This window comes from Patagioenas fasciata, chromosome 9, assembly GCF_037038585.1.
Source record: "Patagioenas fasciata isolate bPatFas1 chromosome 9, bPatFas1.hap1, whole genome shotgun sequence".
Lineage (NCBI taxonomy): Eukaryota > Metazoa > Chordata > Aves > Columbiformes > Columbidae > Patagioenas > Patagioenas fasciata.
The window spans coordinates 17149184-17170815 of record NC_092528.1 but is presented as its reverse complement, the minus strand read 5'-3'; the positions used below and the strand labels follow the sequence as shown (position 1 = coordinate 17170815).

The window sequence follows — 21632 nt, the reverse complement described above, 5'->3', positions numbered from 1 at the left end:
TCTTCTCATGCTAAAATATAGGAACTATATTTTTTTTCTCCCAAAAGAAAGAAAAAAAGAAAAGCAGCCAGGTAGAAATATAAAGGTGCACCTGTTAATCTAGCAATTCTTGCTTATGACTGTTATGTTTTCATATATAATGGAATTCTCTAAATAATGATACCTGAATTAATGATTGTATTAGATTAGACAGTGCCCTCTTTATTGGAGATTTCTGTGCCTGTGGAACTAAGTTTCTTCTAAGTTCCATCAGTTCCTTGCTAATAATGGAGCAGATGACTGGTGCAAAAGGTTACTTTGGTTTAAAAGGTTACATATGCAACTCCTGAATGGATTTTAGTGCAAGATTAAGAATTTATTCCATAAATTTAAAATCTATAGAAAGCTGGAAAGCATTCATGTGAATCACATCTCCTTAAAAGCAGTATTTGCTTTCTCTGTCACCACTGAAAAGGCACAGGGTTCCCTATAGTACTGATATAGGGCACAACGTCAGGGCAGCTGGGAAGGACCAAGGTGCTGTGCAGAGTGGCTGCAGGTCCTGTTGGCAGTGACACATGCTGTCCCTCAGCAACTTGTCATGAACAGCCATCTCGGGCACAGCATATGTGGAGAAACAAAGCATATTTGCTAGTACTTTTTTTCTGAATCTTTGCTGACTGCCAAGTATTTTCAGTGAGGTAGACCACGTCACAGAGAGATGCTGCTTCATTGCTGTCATCCATCCATCACTTACATTAGGTGTTTTTAAAATGTTTAATCATCAAAGTATCAAAGCCTTTTTCTGCCCAGTCATGCTCTCTGGTTATGGAGCCCCAAAATGATGGGAATCACAGACTGAGTTTTGTGTGGTGTTAGAATTGGATGGACAAACTCAGAATCAAGCTTTCTCCATAATGACAGACTGATAAATCATGTCTGTTTTCCTCTGCAATGCAAAGGGAAAAAGCAACGGAATGACCTAATTTAGTCATTGAGATGTATGGTGTGACAGAAGAGTGTTCCAGAAAATGCACATAAAACGTAAATCCATCTTTCCTCTAAGTGCCTGGGCAACAGTTGACTTCTGTGACTCACTTAGGAGAAATTCCATGGGAAAAAGGTTAGGCTCTCTCTGGGATGAAAAGAGAAAGAGAAAATGGTATAAACGGTGATTGTAAAGCAATCCCTGACTAATATCCCCTGTCTGCACTATATGAAAAGCAAACACGCCAGTAAAACTTCAAGTGCTGTGGTAAGTTCTCTGTCTTTGAGAGCTGAGGAGTACACACTGCCACAAACAGAGCTGGGCTCTGAAGTCAGCCTGGGAGCGCTGAGCCTTCTCAAAAGAGAGAGGGAGTGCGTCTTGTCTGAGGCTCTTGGCATTCTGCTGAAAATCACGGATATTTAACCAGTAGCTTTTTCCTTATTCCAATGAGATGTCGGTCTGATGTGGAGTAATCTACAGCAGAGTCATGGCCAAAACGTCTTCCACAATTGGCTGCAGGGAGAAGCAGCCAGAGTGGAAAAAGTGTGTGGATGGCCTACGTGCAGTGCAGTTCAGATGCACAGCATTTGTTTATGGAAGCTTACATTCAGCTGCACCACCAGCTGTCTCAATTATAGACCTAGAGCATAAAGGGAATAAAATGCTAGAATTAGGTTTGAGAACTAGAGAATTATTCGTAATAAATCAACAGAAGAAATGTATAGTGATATACATCAAGCTGGGCTGCTTGTGAACAGCAGAAGGAAGGTGTAAGAGCAGGATTCAATCACCTCCTCTTATTAGAACAACAACAATCTTCATCCTCTCGGACACACAAGGTACCAAGAAGAGAAAGAGGCTGCAACTGAGATTTTGCAGAAGCCTGGTTTTAGCGGTGTATGAATTTTCTTGAATTTCTGTGATTTAGAGGGAATTTTTTTCTGCCTTTATCTTGTCTTCCATTTTCATCTGGCAACTGCATCACAGTGCTCTCTCTGGCTTTAGTAGGTACTTCAAGCATGGTTCAACCTAAAGATCATATTTTGTTTTGGGAGCAAGTGATTTCTGTTCGTTGGATTGGAAAACTGTGGAAGTTATCACTATTATCTCTAGGGGGTGAACATTAAAGCTGAATAGCCTGTGGCAATACTAATACCTCACAACAGCTTTATATAGTGATTTGAGGAGTCCTGATGGCTCAGTAAATATTTAATAATAGTCTCAACATCATCATTCAGATTGCTAGTTCCCTGCTAACCCAGGTGGTGCTCTGTAGGCTTTTGCACACTGTCACTACAATGCTGTGCACAATGAGTCTGATGCTTCTCTGGAGTCAAGCAATACCAAATTTGCCACACCAATAGCGGTAATAAAATTAATAATAATCTAATGGGATTACTTAATGTTCCTGTCTGTTAGGCCACATGACTGGAGATGCTGTGCTCATAGCTGAATGCATTTACCAAGGGGCTGGAGAGTTGTGTGGATGTTTCTCAGCGCTGCTTCAGGTTGGAGCAGACTGGTGGACTTAGAGACAGTTGAGTCATCTCCATGCAGAGCTGGCAGAACAAAAGATTATACAGAAAAAAAGGGGACTGAGCTAAAAATAGTCACATGTCCCTGTCATGAAACATAGGGAATGAAATATGTATGGACCTGCAGAGCTTTTATTCCAAAATCAGGTTAATATAGTACTAATAGAGCTCTGGCTACATTGCATGAGCATATTTTGGTAGAAAAAGTGAAGAAGCAGCATCCTGAAAACAAGGATACATGAAAGGGAAGTGATATGAAAAGGATATGCTTTGTTTAGCATTTGTATCAAATCTATCTGGTTAGCAGCTTAACAAAAATGTTTACATAGCCTTTCCAAGCAGAGTAACATGGGTAGTATTACTGATTTTTTTTTTTTTTTTTCCTGAATCAGGTGCACAAATCCCACTCTGGGAACCCAAATGCAAGAATAAATAATATCAATATTACCCACTACATGTGGGGAGCATTACAGCTGAGCCACAGTGAGTTCCACAGGCCTTATTTCAGCATAATTCTAGCAGGCAGAATGTAAGCACAATGAGACAGCCACATAAATAAGACTTCCTTGTACGTAAGGGTTTAGTAGAGGTGATAATTTGGTAGGTAGCTGCCTGCCAGAGTCAGATACAGAGGATACAAGGTTCTCCTTGTTTCCTTCTGGCTATAAAGAATGTTCTTAATGTGTGAATATCTCAAAGGCAAGAATATCCTTACATTGGTACAGGGATACAAAGAAAGGGAACTTGTATCTGCCACTTTGCTATGACAACAGGATGGCTTTTACCTGGCCATTTACTGTGAGCATCCTATGGATGTGTGCTCTGTGCCTACCAAGTTTCCCTTCTCCTTTAGATACCCTGGAATAGAAGCTGTCTGCACAATTTATCTGAGGACATTATTAGGTTGAGTACTGTGATTTCTACTCTTCTAAATCCTACAAAAGTGATATTGGCTACAGCCTTATATACCACACATATCCTTTTGACAGAGTGAAGAAAGACTGAGGAAGAGGGAAGAGCAGAAGACAGTGACCCAGGCTCAACAGCAGGTGATGCTCAGACTATGTGGAATTTTGGCCACTTTCTTAATTCTGTTTAGGGTTTTACCAACAGCCACTCACAGAGCTTGAGCACTTCTGAGCTACCTGTGACTACTGCTATTTGTTCATCACAACGTTCCTCCCCATTCTGGATGCAGTTGCTGCCTTCTTACAATACATAAAGTAAGTTTGTTTAGCTTGCTTTAAATATGAAGAAATTTTATTCCAACGCATTCCCTAATATAGACTCAATCTGTATGTTGCCTTGAACAGTACAGGTTTTGGATTATCTGGAAGTGAGACAGCAGATCCCCTCTGAAACTACTCTCCTAAAGCCCAGACTACAGGAGCAAGATGTACTGCCAATGTCAGGTTTTGCCAACACTGACAAGTCATCATAATTATCTTCATCTTCCTGAGCATCCAAACTAAAGAAGCACAGACTACAGTTTCTGAAAAATTATTTCAAAGATGCAAAGTAGTGATCCATCTGCCTTCTGTTGAGTGATGTGCTAAAAAATAATTAAATTTCAAAATCTTTTGAAAAGAGTCCTCTTGTGGATCTACTGGAAGTTCCCAATTTATTCCCATAATTCCCTGAACAGCAGATGGGTGGGTTGTCTTGAATGCAGAGTGCATCGCATTTGTCAAAACTATGCTGCTATTGAAAGCTTGCCTCCTCTGCACCCCTTCCTGTGTAAGCTGAGAAGATCTGAGCTCCCAGCCTTAAAAAAAGCATGTGTGCTCACTGGCCTAAGTATAACCAAGAAGCAGCACAGGGACTGAATGCATTTCACTTTCACAGTACACAGCCTAAAACTTAAGACTTTTTCATTGCTTCAGTAACTCTTGGCCATTTTAGTGTTAAAGGTCTGAATTTGTTCCAGTCTCATGCTTATCCTACCAGTCACTGAGATAAGTGATTAAGTACACTGGTGTGGCTTAACAGTCGTGACCCCTGCTCTGCAGTGAAAGTTTTCTAGTTGTGATCTGAATGTAATTTCCCTTCGTATCCCTTTTAACCAAATAAAACTATGGGCACATGCAAGCCAAGATGGAGAACAGGATGAGGAAAAAATCCTCAAAGGCAGTGTTTAGCTCCTAAATGTTTCTGAGCTTGAAAGCACATTCTTCTGCTGATTCGGTCCTGAGATTTTCTTTCTTGCTTTCTCGTGTTCAGGGACACTGCTCACAAACTCTGCTTTCCTGGTAACTCTATTTAACTGTTCGTTTAAAGATAGTCTTTTTACTTTCCACGCCTTGTTTTTATTGGCTGCCACCTCTTTTTCTCTGTAAAAGGTTTTCTTGTCAAGAGGCAAAATAGTTAGGTATTGCAAAGCCATAAGATATTTTGACCAACCAGAGAGGCACTAAATTAAGTCAGACCTGTGGCTCTGGGCTTTTCCTCACCTTTCCTGTTCTTTCATACAATGCTTGCTGCAAAGAGGAAGTTGCGAGGCTCTGTGCAAGGGGACTTCAGCAGCAGCCAAACCATGGCCAGCCCAATCGCCTTTCTTTCTCTCTTGAATCCAGCGTTCCAGAAATGCTGCCAGAAGTTGTTCTGGGGCCATCTGGGATTCTTCATTTAGGTCATACAGGAAGTAGGAAATAAGACTAATTTAATGGAAATTTTGTTATAAATCAAACTAAATTACTAAAAAGACCTACCTGTCAAAATTAGGTTTTGTCAGACAGCAGTTTCTATTTGTCTTAAACAAGTCAGCTGGAGAGAATGAGATCATTGTGGACAGGCAGAACAGTCATAAAACTCCCAGAGCAGGGGCAGGAAAAGAAACTTTGACCAAAACCATTCCAGTAAAAGAGAGTATGAAATCTGCTGTCTTCCCGTAGGGGAATACTTGTGGGACATGCTTCTGCGCTCCAGCGGTTTTCCCAAATTGCCACTCTAGGAGTCTCCACTAGGCTTCTGAAATCACAAAAAAAGTAGGCTTTAGGGTAACTATTGTAAAACACATACTGACCTCCCCTGCTCTATCATTCACACACATGATATACTTCAGTCTGTTTAATTGCACGGGCTTACTTCAGAGAAACATTTTTTACAATAGTTTGTTGATATAGACACAAACTCACATAGACTCCCAGTTTCAGAGAATTTCATACACACATTTTCCCACTAGGACCTATTAATTCCACAGTAAATGTTTAAAATTATTTTTCTTCCAGACAGTTTTCTTGAATGTCGGTTCCTTTTCCATTATATTCTTTTCTGCATCCCTAAGCTATAACAAAAGCAAGACTTTAAATTAGTCATTATGATTAACTGTCTGTTTCAACGCCTTTCATTTGAGGCTCTGGGAAGCATTTTATGGTTTATTGGGTGATGGGACTGAAATCTTTACAAGATCAACCCTGATCAGCAGGCTTTACAAGATACACTCTGCAGGATTTAATTCTCAGTTTCTTGTGCCTATATAAATCATATAAAAATGAATGCAATGAAAGCAAAAAATGAGGATCAGATATTTTTGTCCACCAGAAGTAGTGACAGAGGTCTAAAGCCTGGTTTAAGGCCAGGTCAACAGGATTTATTCTTATGATGCTCACTGACTTCAGTAGTGCAGGATAGGACCTCGAGGCTGGACCAATCATGTCATAAACGCCAAAGGACAAAAACTGAGCGTGGTTTTTCATGGGCACTCACGTCTTGCTGCTCCATGTCAGTAAAGGAATGTAACTCTCCTTGTAATTTCAAAGCCACTCATTCAATCTTTTGAGTAATTATGGGATGACAGCTGATTATACCCTGGAAATGCTTGCTAACGCTATTAATCTTTTGCTCGTATGGGCTGTTTATAGCTGTGGTAATAAATGAGTGAATGAAACAAAGTAATTTCTGATTGGGTGGCTTGGGAAAGAAACTATGGTTGTAGCCCGAAGGATTCACTCGACACCCGACAGCGACAGGAGCTGAGCACCCGCTGAAACCGGTGGGGTCTCAGCACCCCTGGAGAGGGCTCAGCACGTCTTGGCAGCGGGCTGGATCACACCCGTAATAACAAGACTGGGGCAGCAACTCAAAGAAATGTTCCTATTGAAGTTGAGGATAAATTAAAGCGAGGGAACCAAAGGGAAACTGTTTTCAGATGGTGAGAGTAGAATTTCAGTAACATTTAGCCTGATTCCTTGGAAATATATTGCCTATGGAAGATTTCTTATTAGGGTTGAAGTACTGAAAAGACCCTTATTAAAGGCTTGCGCACACATATTAAATTAGGCAATGTGATGCACATTTTAATGCCATATTATTGCCAGAATGGGCCTTTACATTCACATTGATGTGTTTTTGTGAGAACGTATTTTTTTTTAATTGTAGATTAATTCTAGTGTTTCATTGGCTTGTGGTCAAATTAAAACAGCCACAAGCATCTAAATTAAATATATCTGAAGAACATTTTTTTCCTATGACTTAAAAGGGATTTTTTAAACTTTCTATTACTTTGAAATGTTAATTTCTATTACTATTATTCTATAATAACAAATGTTTATTTCCAGCTACCCCTGACTCATGTAAAATACTGATATGTGTTGAATTTCTAATTAAAAACAAGTATTTTCTGTTTAGAAATTCCACCAGGTAAATAACTTCACTGGAAAAATAGGTATGACTTACTAACTCAAAGGTGTTTTACTAATCTAATCGCAAAGAGGAACTCAGCTAACTATTTTGATATAATAAAGTAGATTGATGAAATAACAAAAAAGCCAAAACCTTCTGTTTAATTCTATGGTTTGTATGCACTTGTGCATTGAAATCACAGTGCTATGGACAGAACAAACTTTATGAAACTAGAAAGACACTTGAGAGAGAAACAGATTTCATTTTCTTACTAAATGACCAATGGCTGATGCTATTGAAAATATGTGGGGAATGACTGACTTCTGCCCAGACAAAATAGACTTTTGGCTGTTATATGTCAAATTTATTATCTGTTAGAAAACTCTTTATGATCTTGAGGTAAGGGACTTAGGATCCTTGGAAGGTTTGGGTTTGTTTTGTTTTTTAATTCTTGGAATGCTAATGCTGGTGAATTGTTGACAGTTCCTTCTGTCCCACAGCTTTCCACAGACCAATCCTGATATTTTTCTTTTCTTTTGTTTTTATTACTGTGTAATGAACAACTTCAGTATTGTAAGATTAGTGAATGAAGTTCATGTCCATTTGAGCATCTCTGGAAAAGGTATTCTTGTGGGGCTCCAGAATAAGAGACTTTGAGGCCCAGATGCAAAGTGAGATGAGTTCAAGGACAGGCAAAGCACAGCAGGAGTACAGACTGTTTTTTTGTTTGTTTGTTTTTAAGACAGTGAAATGAAGAGTAGTTAGAGGATGTGAAAAAAGTCTTTTATAAGAAACTTCTGTAGTTTAGATGGCAGCTTCCTACAACAGGATCTACCTCCCTCTGGCTGCAGCGATGGGCTAGTGATGCAATGAACTGTCTGTTTCCATTCCACGTGGCACCAGCTATATGCATTTTGAAATATAAAATTGCTGGTGGTTTGGGGAAGATGGAAGTTGCCAACCCCACGATGATTTCTTACAATTAGGAAAGAGATGGGGAAAAGTTGGTAGGGATAGGCAGACACAGACAGGCAGTCAGAGAGACTGTAAAATAACAGTCTAGAGATCTGAGAAAAAGACACTGAAGAAATGGAAATTACTAACAATTCATGACTTGTACAATTTTGCCCAAATTTGTGCCAGCTGAATCCTAGATATTACTTCTGATCTGTTGAAAACGCACTGGGTCTGAAGAAGAAAAAAATTAGTCTAGCAACTGATTGTGAGGTTAGAAAATCACTTTTTACAATGACTTTCTGAAGTGAGGACTGCTTGCAGTTGCTCCCTTTCTGGTTTTGCTCACTATTGCTGGAGTTTTAGGACAAGAAAACCCCTTGGACTCCCATGTTCAGAGCCTCACAACTACCAGTAATGGACTATCTCACCTCCTCCATGCCTAATTAACTGAACTGTTTCATTTCTCATGAAGCAATTGCCTTGTTGCAGAGGAAAAGGAAAAAGGTTTGATAAAGTCAAAAGTCAAAGGGGCAAATAGTGAGTTTAGCAAGAATGTGAGACTGTTTCTTGGGACATTTGTAGGAGTTGTTTCTGGAGTTAACCTCTGTAGCAGAATGGGCATACTTGCACATTACATTACACACTATGTTATTCTTTAAAATTATTTTGAATTAGGGGGAAATTCCTACCTAGCAGTTCAGAGATTAAAGTGTTGAGTACACTATAACAGTAATACAGTACTGAAAGCTTGCAACAGCATCAGGCGAGCTGAAGACCCTGCTAACCACCAGCTGCCAGTTCAGGCCTTGAAGTTGGTATTTCGGGATAAAAGTAGCATTTTGAACCCAAGTGTCTGCGGAGGCAGGGTGAGACAGAGCCCTTGGGCACTGCAGAGCTGGCGGAACTCAGTTCTGAAGTTGCACAAGTATTTTCCCTTCCATCAGCCAACGTCTGAGTGAAACCTCTGGGGATAGGAGATGTCTTGGCCACATCTGTCACTTTGAAAACAGTGTTTTGCGTAGCTTTCAGCTCTGTTTTCTCTCCGAGGGCAAAGCTTGCATTTTCTAAGAACAGTCAAAAATGAAATTAACCTTCAAGAGACCAAGGAAAATGACAAGAAAATGTAAGTCTGGGCTTGCACTTGCAGGTATGAGCTGTGTTTATATCACAGTTCTCTCAACCCATTTTCCTCATACATTAGAAATTAGTCTTTCCCAGCTATTCCTGTTCTTTCATGGTTGTGTATTTACAGCCTTCTTTCACTAATACTTTTAGTTCTTCTCTGCTACTGTTTACATGTACTTTTTCATAGCAAAATGTCTCTTAGGAGTTCTCTCGTATGCTCCCTCCTCTTTATGCCTGTTGGTTTCCACCCAGCAGCGCTGTTTCAGGTCCTGTCTATTATAGTTTCTAGTGAAACTCGCTGATTTTGTCAGAGGCGTGGTGCTGGGCTGTGATTTCTCAAAGCACTGTGTATGTACGTGATATTCAGCTGCTGATTTTACTCTCAATTCTCAGGGTTGAAGCTCCATTTGCTTCCTGTCCTGTCCATGGGAACCATGACATCATCTCCATGGTATTCTGAAATGGTGCCCAATGCTCTTTTCTTTTTGCCTTCAGATTTTATTGAAGTAATCTGTCACTTCTTTCATGGTTGATGGTATTGTGTTCTACATGTCTCTTGTGATTTAATTGGTTCTCAATAAGTTATTTTTTTCAGCTTTGTGATTACACTTTCTTTTTATCTCCAAGTACAAGTGTTACTGTTTAGCTGTTCTGGATCTGAGGTGAGGTTCAATCTATTGAGGACCTCTTTTGAAGTGCATTTTTACCTGTTTTCTACCTTAAAGCTATAGCTGTGATACAGTAACTATTTTTTCCATCTTTATTTCCATAGGCTAAATTTCATGAACTTCAAATGAAGATAGAAGTACTTGCCATATCATCTCAGTCACAGCATTGCTTGCTTTCAGCTGATGCAGTCAATATAATTACGTAAGCTGGTCCTTAGAAATGAGTAGCAGCTGTTGATGGATGTGTGCATAAATATGGTCATACTGTCTACCTTCAAAACCTATTTGTTCTCTGGTGAATCTTCGCGTGCCTGACAGAGGTGGCAGGAGAATGTAGGTCATGAGTAATTGCCCAAGAACTGGAGGATCTTTTCTGTTTCTCTGGTAATTAGCAACTGCAGCTTCATCATCTTGTGATTACATTTTCAGTATTTCCCAACTGCTGCTTTCTTGGACCTTCTCTGTCATAGGAGCTCCTTCAGATCAAGGACCCAGTCTTTTTCTTTGGTTTGCTCTGGCTCCCTCCCTGCTGTGTGTGCTGCCTGGTCCAGAAAGAATCAATTCTCCCAATTAACCATAAAAGTATCTGGGCACATAATGCAGGTTCTGATTTCTGCTCTGGGTTCCAAATAAAAGCATGCAGTTCTTATTGTTGCAGTAGCCAAGGTCAAGTTTTCCCTTCTTTCTCCATTTTTTCTTTCCTCTGTGGCTCCAAAAAAGCACATCTGTTAGGCCCATAGAGACATTTAGGATAAAAAATGAAGTGTCTATTTGATGATTATATAGGTGGATCTCAAACACATTAATCCTGCTTTCAGCACTAATTTTTGCTCTGGATTATGCCCTTCATCCTCAAATAATATTTCCAAGGTGTAAATCCACACTGATTCCAATAGCCTACCATCTGCTTTTATCATTTTGCATGACTTTTAAACATTTAATATATTGTTTAGAGTATTTTTTGAATATACATTTCATCGCAATTAGAAAAAGAGTGGAGATGAGCCAGTGCACCTCCTTCATCATCACCATGTTTGCCTTTGGTAATTCAGTGGTTTGTTGAGTGTTTCTTTAATGATAAAGTGTAACAGTTTTGTGTGTTAAAATTAGGCAAATGAGCTATTTCTTTATGGAAACCTGAATGTTAGGATGACAGAGTGTTTGACCAGTGTGTCATTCACAACCGGAGCAGATGCACAGGGCAGTTCCCATGTCAGCAGTGCTACACCCATAGGCAAAAGGCTCACATTGTCTTTGTTGGCCCATGGAGTAGCGGCTTCAATTGCCCACAATCTCCCGAACAATAATAAATTTTCAGGAATACGTTTATCAGTACAGAATGGCGCCCTGAGAAACCACTGACAAAACGCTTGGTGGGGAGGTGAGTATAATTTCCCATTCGAGCAGCAGATCCAGGAGCGGGTCGCTAGTGCCAGCTCGGCCCCGCGCTCCGGCAGGTACGGCGAGCGGAGGCACCGGGCAGCGCCGAGCCAGGCTCGCCCCGCGGCTCCGTTCCCCCGCGCCACTCCGGGCCAGGCGGCGGAGCGGGGGCGGGGCCTAGCCGCTCGTCCCTCCCCCGGCGGCGGCAGCCGCGTGCACCCGGGCGCGGCGGCCACAAGCGGCTCCTGTTGCGCCGCCGGGCGCCCTCGCTGCCCGGGTCCTCCCACTGCCGTATAAAGCCCGGGGCGGGCGGCAGCGCCCTTCGGTCCTGCCCGCTGCGGAGGAGGAGCGGCACCCTGGGCGCGGCGGCTGCTCCCCAGGCACCGTTTTTTTTTTTTCCCTTCGTTTTCCACTCCCGCCCCCTTTCCCCCCCGCTCTCGGGGGCTGGCGGCGCGGGGAGCGGCGGCAGGCCGGCGGGTGTGGAGGGGGAAGATGGCGTGGAGCGGAGCCCGGTCGCCGCGCCTCCTCCTGCTGCTGGCCCTGGCGCTGCCGGCGGCGGCGGAGCAGCATCCCGGGCACGGCTCCGGCCCCGCAGGTGAGAGGCGGCGCGGCGCTGGGGGGTGGGATGGCGGAGCCCGGTTCCCCACGGTCCCGCCGCCCGTGGGAGGTGCGTTTGGGCGCGGTGAGGGTGGCGGCGCCGGGGATGCGCTACCGGCCGGGCGGTACCGGCGGCTTTGCGCCTCCCGGCTCAGTAATATATGCCAGGGAGGCAAAAGACTCCCGTCTTGGATGCGGAGGCTGGCAACAGCCGCTTTCCCGATTTATTCATTTTTCCCCATCCCCCTCCTCCGCCCGCACTTCAAAACGCCGCTCTCGGCGCCGGAGCGGATTCGGCGGTGCGGGAAGGGGGCTGCGGCACCGGCCGGGGCTCCCCAGTTTGCTTTCGAGAGGAGCCGCTTGGTTGAAAGTGCTTTAACCCGCCGAGGTGGGTCGTAGATGCATAATCCGCTGCGGGAAAATAAATAAATAAATAAAAGAGTATCCTAAATGCTTAATGGGAAGTGACTCTCCCTGACTTTCTTCTCCTTCCCCACTCCCCCTTATTTTTTTCTTGCCTTTCCCTGAGGCAAGGTGTTGATGAACACGTTTTTCCAAGGCTGGGAAAAGCATAGCGTCATTCGCTGCTTCTCTGAACTGTAGCAACCGCTGATGAACTTTCCTACCTCATGCAGAAGTCAGCTGAAGACTTCATTGCCCCTTCCCGTCCTGCAGAGCCTTGCTCGCTTTTTACTTGCTGCATTTTGACATCACTTTACTTTCAAGGCGCCAGAAGATAGAAAGAAACTTTATCTTCAGCATGTAAAATAAAAGAATGTATACAGGAAATTCCCCCAGAGAGAGGTATCTAAGCACATGTATGTCCAACTATATGCCAAAATATATTTCTTGCTCTAGTGCTGTTTTAGAATCTACTTCTGAGTTCTATTCTAGGCATCAAAGGTATTTCATCCCACTAGATTATTACCACATGAAATCCGAAATAGTTTCATTTCTTGGCTTGTTTATTCAAGAGTGTAATCGAGTTATTTTTAATATCTAGCTTAATTTTCTCCTGGTGTGCAGAGGGAAGCTCCTGTTTTTGAGAAACAAGTTTTCTCAGCAAGTTGTAATTTTGATAGGAAACCTTCTGACTTGGTTGATAACTAGTGTAAAAAAATAATAAAAAAAATGTTGATGAATACCAGACTCTACTCAATGAGCTTCTCGTTTCCAGTTTTCTTAATGCTTTGCTGAGAGGATTTCTCTAAAGGTTGTGATGTGCAGTGTAGTTTGCAGTCTGCAGGGATGTGTGAACGTTTCTGTTCAGCCTTCACAGTCCCTTGGAGGTGCAGCCTTCAGGGACATGCTTTGAGTAAAAAGTTGAGCTCCTATGCTTGTTGTCAGAGCAGTGAGATTGCGAATCAAGCTCCTTTGGAAATCAGTTATTACAATCACAGTTATGTTTTCTCAAACATATCCAAATAATATTTTTTTAAAGCGTTTGTGTATTTGTGGGATCTCAAGCTGATACAAGCTAATAGCTGGCATAGTAAGGATTGTTCTTTAATCCTGCTGGTGTTCGAAGGTGTGAAAAGCAGAGCACATAGTCTAGACAGCACTGTATAATTCAGCATATCAAAACCAGACTGTTACGTTTATATAAATAACAAAAATGATGCTACACAAATTACAGCACTAGAAAGCACTGATGCATTTCAATATAGATGTTCATACAGGAAGATCTTAATTATTTTTAATTTAAACATGAGTAGACTGAGCTGTAGAAGGCTCTGCTGAATTGAAACCACTCGTTGAGTAGTTCTGTGACCCCAGACACTGCCTGCTGTGTTACTTGCTTTATTCCAGTTTTAACCCCTACATGTTTTTTTTCCCTGAGTCAGTGCTGTATGGCTTGAGGGGCAGACCTTGCTGTGTGTCCAGTTCTAGAAATCTGGTTTTTTTAAATTTCTAGTTTCTTGATACTTTGTACAACTCAGTGTAAAGCAGCAGGCAGGGACACAATTTGCCTGTCAGATTTTAAAGCGGTCCATTAGCACTGCATGCTTAAGAAATGAGCTGTAACAGGAGTGTCTGAAAACCACTGTCAAGCAGCATCATTGTTTCTTAATAGGACTTTACTGCTTTACTCAGAGAGGCTTAGAGAAGGGAACTGCCTGTTGTACAGCAGTGGTTACTTGAGCCACGAGCAGTCAGCCTGGCGGTGTGGCAAACTCTGTTTGCAGAAATCCCTCCTGTGCCCCCTTGTTGCAGGTTTATGTTTCAAGCAATCACAGAGAAGAGCACTGTTGAGCTGGGAAACACTGACTGCTCTGTGGTGAAGATACAAAAGTTTCCGTGTTAAAACATTTCCATTGCACCGTACTTGCTGCATGTATGTCGCTTATCATCTAATGAAGTCCAGGACGCGCAGAGAGCGAGTGGAAAAGACATTTGTCATTGTGCTAGAAGCAGACAGAGCTCTTGGCAACAGATGTAAAATAGTGTTCCCACCTAAAATGTTTTATTAATCAGCTGTTTGCATGAGAAATGGCTTTGCTACCTTTGAATCTGTTCCCCAGCGCAGCTGTGGGGACTTGGCCGGGTTGTGCAGGGCTGCTCTGAGTCATTGGGGCTGCAGGTTGTAACAGCGGCCAACGGGCAGGTCTTAGGTGGGTCCCATGTTTTGTTGCTGTCTGTATGTGCTCCCAAAATGTGAGGGGTGGGAGGGGTTTGTCACAGAGATGAGCCCAGCAGTGTGGGTGGCGTGCGGGCAGCCTGGCTGGCTGTGGGAGCGCTCTAGGGCAGTGGGCTTTGCTCCGCCACGGTGTCACAAATGCTTCAAGCAATAATTGCCGACTGGGTCTAGCTGGGTGAGGACTCATCTGGAAGTACAGCAGTTACTGTTGCCATTTCTGGTGACTTTTTTGGAGGTAGCCAAAATGGATTCTGTGAGTGTCAGTGAGCGATCAATAGGCCTTTCCCTCTGAGGCACCTGTGGTGGAGGAGAGGTTTTGAAATTAATGGTGAATAACAAATGAAACAATGTATGGTGGGAATGTTTGTGTGTTTGGAAATTAACTGAAAGTAAGCAAACGTGGCGGTGGAGGTGCAAAGCAGCCAAATCGTTCTTCTATCACATATTTTTCCCTTGGAAATACTCCCTGGAAAGACACCCAAAGTTGGCAGTCCAAGTTCTTCAGAGCACCTGGTTTAGATGCTGCACAGTGCCAGTCTCTGTTGTGAAATTAGAAAAAATACTGTAGAGTTTTTTGACCAGGCTTTTCTTTCTTTCCTTAGGTGGAGGGAATAATTAGGCTGTGGAGACAAACCGCAGTGGTGGATGTGACATTGTTTCTCTCTGCAACATGCAGTGGGGTTGGAAAAGATCACTGCAACTTTTACTGTAAAATGCATTTCTATTTAAAACAAGGAAAAGTAAAACAGTTGTGATCTTTATCATCAGGATTTGATGATGTAAATTCCAGTGTAAAGGTTGGAATGACTGCCATGGTTATCTGAGACGGGGGGTTTGTGTGAAACGTGTTCCTGTTGAGGATCGAAACTAAGGGATTATTTCTCAGAGATTTCTTTATGTTGGTGGCATAATTCTGGAGAACTGTGATTTATTGTGGAGTTCTTGGCTTTTTCCCTCACTACTGCTTACCAAAGCAAAAGTGACTCAGTCTATGTGGAAGTGTTTAGTTTGTCTGTTGAATTAGCATTGTTACAATGTGTCGTCAAAGCAGTATCTTTCCATTTGTGTGGAGCTGCTATTCTGGAATATAAATTACCTGACATGCTGCTCAAGTAAATTCCCTTGTCATGATAAGTAAGTATAAGTGCTTTTTTTTTTTTCATTTATAATGTCAATTTTTTATAGGTTTAGGGGGACCAGCTGCAAGGGGAACAAGTTTGAAAATGAAGAATGTTTTCGTTCCCTCTTAATTTAAACACAGAGTATGGTTCCCTCCAGCACAAAACACAACTTGACCAAACAGATCAGTATTAGGAATGTGCCTGTATGTGTGGGAATGCTGTAGCTCTAGAGAATAAGTGACACTTAGTCATCAAGGAATACGTGCTTGCAAGCACAGCGTGATACCACAAGTGGCTTTAGGTGGTTTAATAGAACCACTTCTGGAGTATTTCCTCAAGGTCAATTCAGTTTTCAAAATATGGATTATATTGGTCATGAAGAGACTAAATACGTAAGGTCACTGTTTCATCCCAGATATCTTTTATTTCCAGAAACTAGAATTCCTTTTACAATTTGTAGTAGAAGGAAAAACAAACAAATGGTAAGTCCACTAAAGAAACTGACTGTATATTTTATTTGATGATCAGAGTAATCTGCCTTCTTTGTGTTCTCAATGTGTGTTCGTGCCTGTGTGCCTTTTCTTATATTTTAATGATATTGATTCCACTTGAGCACACTAATAGTTGAAATATTTGATTATTGACAAATTATACAGTGTATACCTATTTCATAATTTAATTCTGTTTCTGATTGAACTAAAATTAAAGATCCTGTGGATTACTGTATAATTTCTATTAAAACACGTGACTTTTTGTAGTGGAGTACAAAGTAATTACAGACCAATTTCCTCAATAGTTTAAGGCTAAACAGTAGAACTCTGCCTTAGCTTAAAACATTGTATTCAAATTTATAGGACAACTGTGAATAAACATCCTTTGTTTTAGTGGTTGGTTCACCAGTTCTTATGGTCTGCCCTTTGAAAGTATTCCAGGGTTCCTACTTTGGCAAGTTGCAAATCTGTTGATCTGTGTATTTTCTAATAAAATGGGAAATAAAATAGACATGGCATGTGAATTCCTTTCTGGTGGTAATATTCATTCTTGCAATGTAACTGCAAGTATGTTTTTAAAGCTGACATATGCAGTATTTGTAACTAATGCAAACAAACTGTAAGGAAAAAAGACAGAAAAATGTTAAACAAAAATATGTTTGGCGTTTAAGTGCCATTTCCCTGAGAGTTAATTCTGTACCTATGGATCTAAGTGTTAATGTACTGAATGAGCCCATTAGGGGCTCTCACTGAAATCAACTGTGCACAAAATACTCAGTATATGATAGAATTGCTTTTGTAATTTTAATTTTTTTTTTCTTTCCCTAAACAGTAAAAATGGATTGTTTGCCTTTAGTTCTGTAGTGCACATGAAACGGCAATACAACAAAGTGTTTCCTTAGGCTGTCCTTGAAATCAGTTTACTAATTCTGTGTTATGTCATTGTAAAGCAATTGTACACACATCGTATCAGAACCAGGCCTGTAAACTGAATAACTGGGGTTGCTGTGTCAAGTGTGTGGTGTTAAAAGCATCTTTAAATATACGTCACACATCACATGTCATGATGTTTTGTGTCAGAAGCAGGAGATGAGTTTCTGGTGCTATTTCATGATTTGAAGGACTGAGTTGTTCAAGGCAGGGCACTACCTGTATCTCACCAGTGTGGACGTTATGTTGCCTGTTATCTTTGAAAAGTATGGGATTTTTTTCTCTTTCCAGGGTTACATGGCCTTGGCATCTGTTTGGGGAATTTTCCATGTCCAGTATCTGGACGTAGGGCCAGATGTGAAGCTGTAGGGCAGCTTTTTCAAAATAACTGACTAATCGGGGTGGTAGCATCCGCTGGCAACATGAACCAGGGTGAAGGCATGAAGGACAGTTTCGCGTCTTCAGGATGGCTCCAGTTCCAGCTCCAATTTCTCTTTTTTTAAGCAAAGACTAGTCTAAGGAGAAATGGTTATTGCAGAGTTTCATTGATGGATTGATTGATTAGCTGTCGGAAAAAGGACTTTAACAATGCCTGGTGCTGTGTGTGACCGCTTCTGTTTAAACAGCTGGATTTGCTAAACAACAGCTTGAGAAGAAGCATGCTCTTCTCTAGATACATATTTATGAGGGAGACAGGGAAGGCAAAGCTACGAAAAGGCAGAAGCTGAGTAAACTTTCTCACTTAAACAGCTGATGTTAATTGTGTCCCACTCTCAGCTGCATGGCCCGATGACAGTTTATGGCAGGGACATCCAATCAGTGCATTCAGACGAGACCCAGCCTGTGCCATGACTCCATCCGCTCCCACTCTCCAGCAGATTTTTGTGGTTTGATTGCTATCTGGGCACTAATAAACAGCTGTAACCTGATCTGTTCCCCACTTGTCAGGAAGTTAGGCAGCTCTTGCTGGAAGAGTTGCTGGGTGCATGGCAATGATGTCATTTACAAACAGTTGATTTTAATTTTTTTCTTATCTGAGAACTAAGGAACGTGTCTTATCTTTGCTTTACTACAGAATAAGTGATTCAGTAAGCAGAGTCCCATCCAAGTCCACTGAAGCTGATGGAAAAACTCTTGACTACTGCTGCTTTTATCTGGTTTTGTTCAGCTACGAAAATGAGAACATCTTGTGTTAGAATGAGTGTGGGCCGGAGCACTGGCCAGCGTGGCACCCAGAACTGATGCGGGTGATTGATGGGTGCACATACAGGTCTTAATGAGCTCTTGTTGACCGTATATTCAATACTACCAAATTAAAAGAAAGTAAATTATGAGCTGAGACAGAATCAGCTTTCAGATTTTTCCGCAATCAGTTGTGTATTAATATTTGGAGTAACTACTAATCCTTGTCTGAAAGTGTGTGTATATATGCATATACAGAAAATAGTTACAGAGATATAGTCTGTGGGTGGTGTTTTTTTATTTATTTTCTTTAGAACTGACTCTGTTCAACAGTTGGTCTTTTCCATGTAAACATTTTAGATGCTGTATCTATGTGACATCAGAAATGAAAGACAGGCAGTGAGCAGCAGCTCAGCAGACTTGCTGTTTGAATCAATATGCATGGAACTGCTGGTTCACATCCCTGTGGGCTGTGAATGAAAGCATGAAAGAGTTTTTTTGCATGAGAAATCTTCAGTGTTTTCATAACAAACTTGGGATGCTGAAATGCATAGTTGCTACAGCACTGTTCACCTCTTCATAAGCAGAATTAGATTGCAGATGATGTTTAACAATAATGGGACTCTTGACAGGTCTCTTTCTAAGTCTTAGAAAACTACAGTTTGGATTCAGTTAGCAGAAAAGGAAAAGAAAATTTTAGCATTGTGTCCAGGGGCTGTGTGTTAACAAGTGCTAACCTAGCATAAATTATAAATGAGAAAATTCAGAGCAGCTTTTGCTTAATGTAAGCACAGATTTCTGCTAACTCAGCTTCTTTGTTCCTTTAAAACACATAAGAAGAGGGGGAATACCGTAACAGGCAAGATTTACTGTGGCTGAGGAAGTTGCAACAGTACTGACTATTCAAAAGTAACTGAAACTGGGAAATAATAGTTTGATATTTCTTTCTCTAGACAGCTTCTGAAAACTTCTGCCTTTACTAGTTCTGTTCCTTGGCTCAGGATAGTTTTGGAAGTTTTGATACCAATAGCTATTGCTGTGTAACTTCAACAAGGTCTACAAATAACTTGGAGGGGCACAGGAAGGATTATCCATGCACAATTCATGCATTGATTGATCCCTGATACCTATAAATGTTGGTTGTGGTCATAAACTGTTTGCATGGAGGCAGCAGTGATTTTTTTTTTTTTTTTTTCTGCATGTTGCACCACTTTGAGGATGAGGTGGTAGCAGAACTGATACCTGTGTGCCTACATGAGTTTTGCATTTAGTCTGCTTATAACATCAAAAGACAGACTTCTGTTTACTTTAATACAGCTAGTTTAAAGTGGAGAAGGTACAAGTCTGCTAATAGCTAGCCATTGTATTTTTTTTTTGAAATTATGTAAATAATGTTTGTGCTGCTCTTTGTATTTTGCAGTCAGACATGTATGTATTGAAGTGCAGTGATTAACAGGAGGTTTGTGATACAGAGGAACAGACCAAACTTTCAAAAGAGGTCGTCTCAGAAAGGTCGTCTTCTTCAAAATCTGGCCTTTATTTGAAGCATTGGTTCTTAAAAATCCCTCTCACACGAGAATGTGTATTTGTATAGGAAATCAGTGTGTGGTATGTGGTTGGCGACTGGTGTCTGTTCCTAACTTGGTAGCTGTTAATTCAAATTTCATCTTTTATTTTAAATCTTATCACTTTCCAATCTTTCATGAGTTTTTCAAGCGTATTTTGTCTCCCCTCCAAGGATATTTTTAACAGCAATCCATCCATGCTATTAAATTGCAGAGAATCCCATCTTACAAGGTGGTCTTGGCTAAGGTTAATGGGACTTTGAAGCCAGTCTGCCTCTCTGGGAAGCAATCAGCAGTGGGATGAGTGGAGACGTACAGTGAAGTGTGCTGTGCAGAACAGGAGTTTACTGTATAGTATCAAGATCAGGTTTAAAAAAACCCCAGACCTTCCAAATATGAAGTAGTATTGTTTATGCACCAGTCATCTTTCCCCCTCCTGAGTCTAATGCACGTTTCTTTCCTAGGAACAGAACGTGACCATGTTTGCTATTTCAGCACATTGTCATGTTTCTAAAAAATTCTGAGGGGAAAAAAACCAGCTGTTGTATGGCTCTATCTTCTTCTTTATGCCAAAATTTTTATTTGACTGGAAATTTTTCTGTTGGCTTATTACTTTCTTTGACCATGTGTACGTCATATAAACAGACACTGGACAGATATATATGTTTAAAGTTTGTGTTTTTCATGTTGCATCCTTAAGATCTCTTTGTTTGCTGCTGAATTACATTAACCAAGTATATGGATGTAGGTGTAATTTATAATCATTGCATATGAAGGGTTTCTTCTGTCTCCAGCTGTTTGACATCTTTTCAGAGTATGCGGATTTTTAAAAGTTTCATTTTATGTAGAATCTTAAGTTTAGCCTAAAGCTCCTGTTTATAGGGGAAAAAAAAATCAATTTTCCTTTTGCAGAATCTGATACTGCCTTCTCGAGTGATAAGCGGAATATTGTGTTGTGTTGAAATCTGCATTTTGATAGTGCTCTTTGATATTTTCTTTTTTTTTTAGTTGGCTTGACAGTTCCTTGAGTTTTGAACATACCAAGTCCATATAAATAGAGAAGCGAAGTTGTTTTTTAGCATTGTTGGTGTCCCTGTAGCTATCTGCAGAGCTTCAGCGTAGCTTGGAAGCATATGGAAGAATTGGTTTTAGTAAAGTCATCAAAACTGCTTGGGAAGAGAATTGATTATCATGATGGTATTGACTGATTCTGTACAGTATACTGTGTAGCCCAATGATCCATTTCAGGTTTTTGAATGCTTTTTAAACTATTGTGAGCTTAAATCTTGTGCTACATTGTCTTTAAAAGCTCTTTCACAGTTTTGCAATTAATTGGGAACTCAGACTGTTATTCAGTTTCATGGAGGAAACAGCAATTGAGCCTATAAATAAGACATTTTCCAACAGGCTCTATATCAGTTGTTTTTTCAGATTCTTGTTCAGAAGATATTGTATAGTATTTTACATTTTCCAGGATATCTTCCAGAAGTGTAACTCATCTGTTAGAGAAATTACAGGATGTCAGTTGTATAGTAACACTGTTTTTCTGAATAGTGTTTGAAGTTTTGTTCTTCTGAAATTTACCAGTTTTATCATGCAGTTATGAGAAACTCTAGATCTTGAATCCGAGTTATGGATCCTGCCTTCACATACTGTTAAGCTGACCCACACACAGCTCAACCTGCACTATTAACCTTTTATTTGCTAACTCATCTGTGACACTGGTATTATAACATGCTGGAAATCACCCATCAGGAGCTTCTGGTGTGCAAGGAGCTACATGGAGGGCAGAGCAAAGGACTGCGATTTCTCCTCCAGGCACAGAAGTATTCCCCTTTTAGGGGAGCAGAGCAAAT

General features: G+C 41.1%; 1 protein-coding gene across 3 annotated transcripts in view; it reads left to right on the top strand.

Moving 5' to 3' along the window:
* The first annotated feature begins 11492 nt into the window (after window positions 1-11492).
* Window positions 11493-21632, top strand: part of PLOD2 (procollagen-lysine,2-oxoglutarate 5-dioxygenase 2) — a 50624-nt gene continuing 40484 nt past the window's right edge. For all 3 annotated transcript variants that reach the window (XR_011740524.1, XM_065844399.2, XM_065844398.2), the window contains exon 1: window positions 11493-11847. Coding sequence is in view for 2 of the 3 variants with exons in the window: in XM_065844399.2 (XP_065700471.1) it covers window positions 11745-11847 (103 nt within the window). In the remaining variant the exon portion in view is untranslated. The remainder of the gene's footprint in view (window positions 11848-21632) is intronic.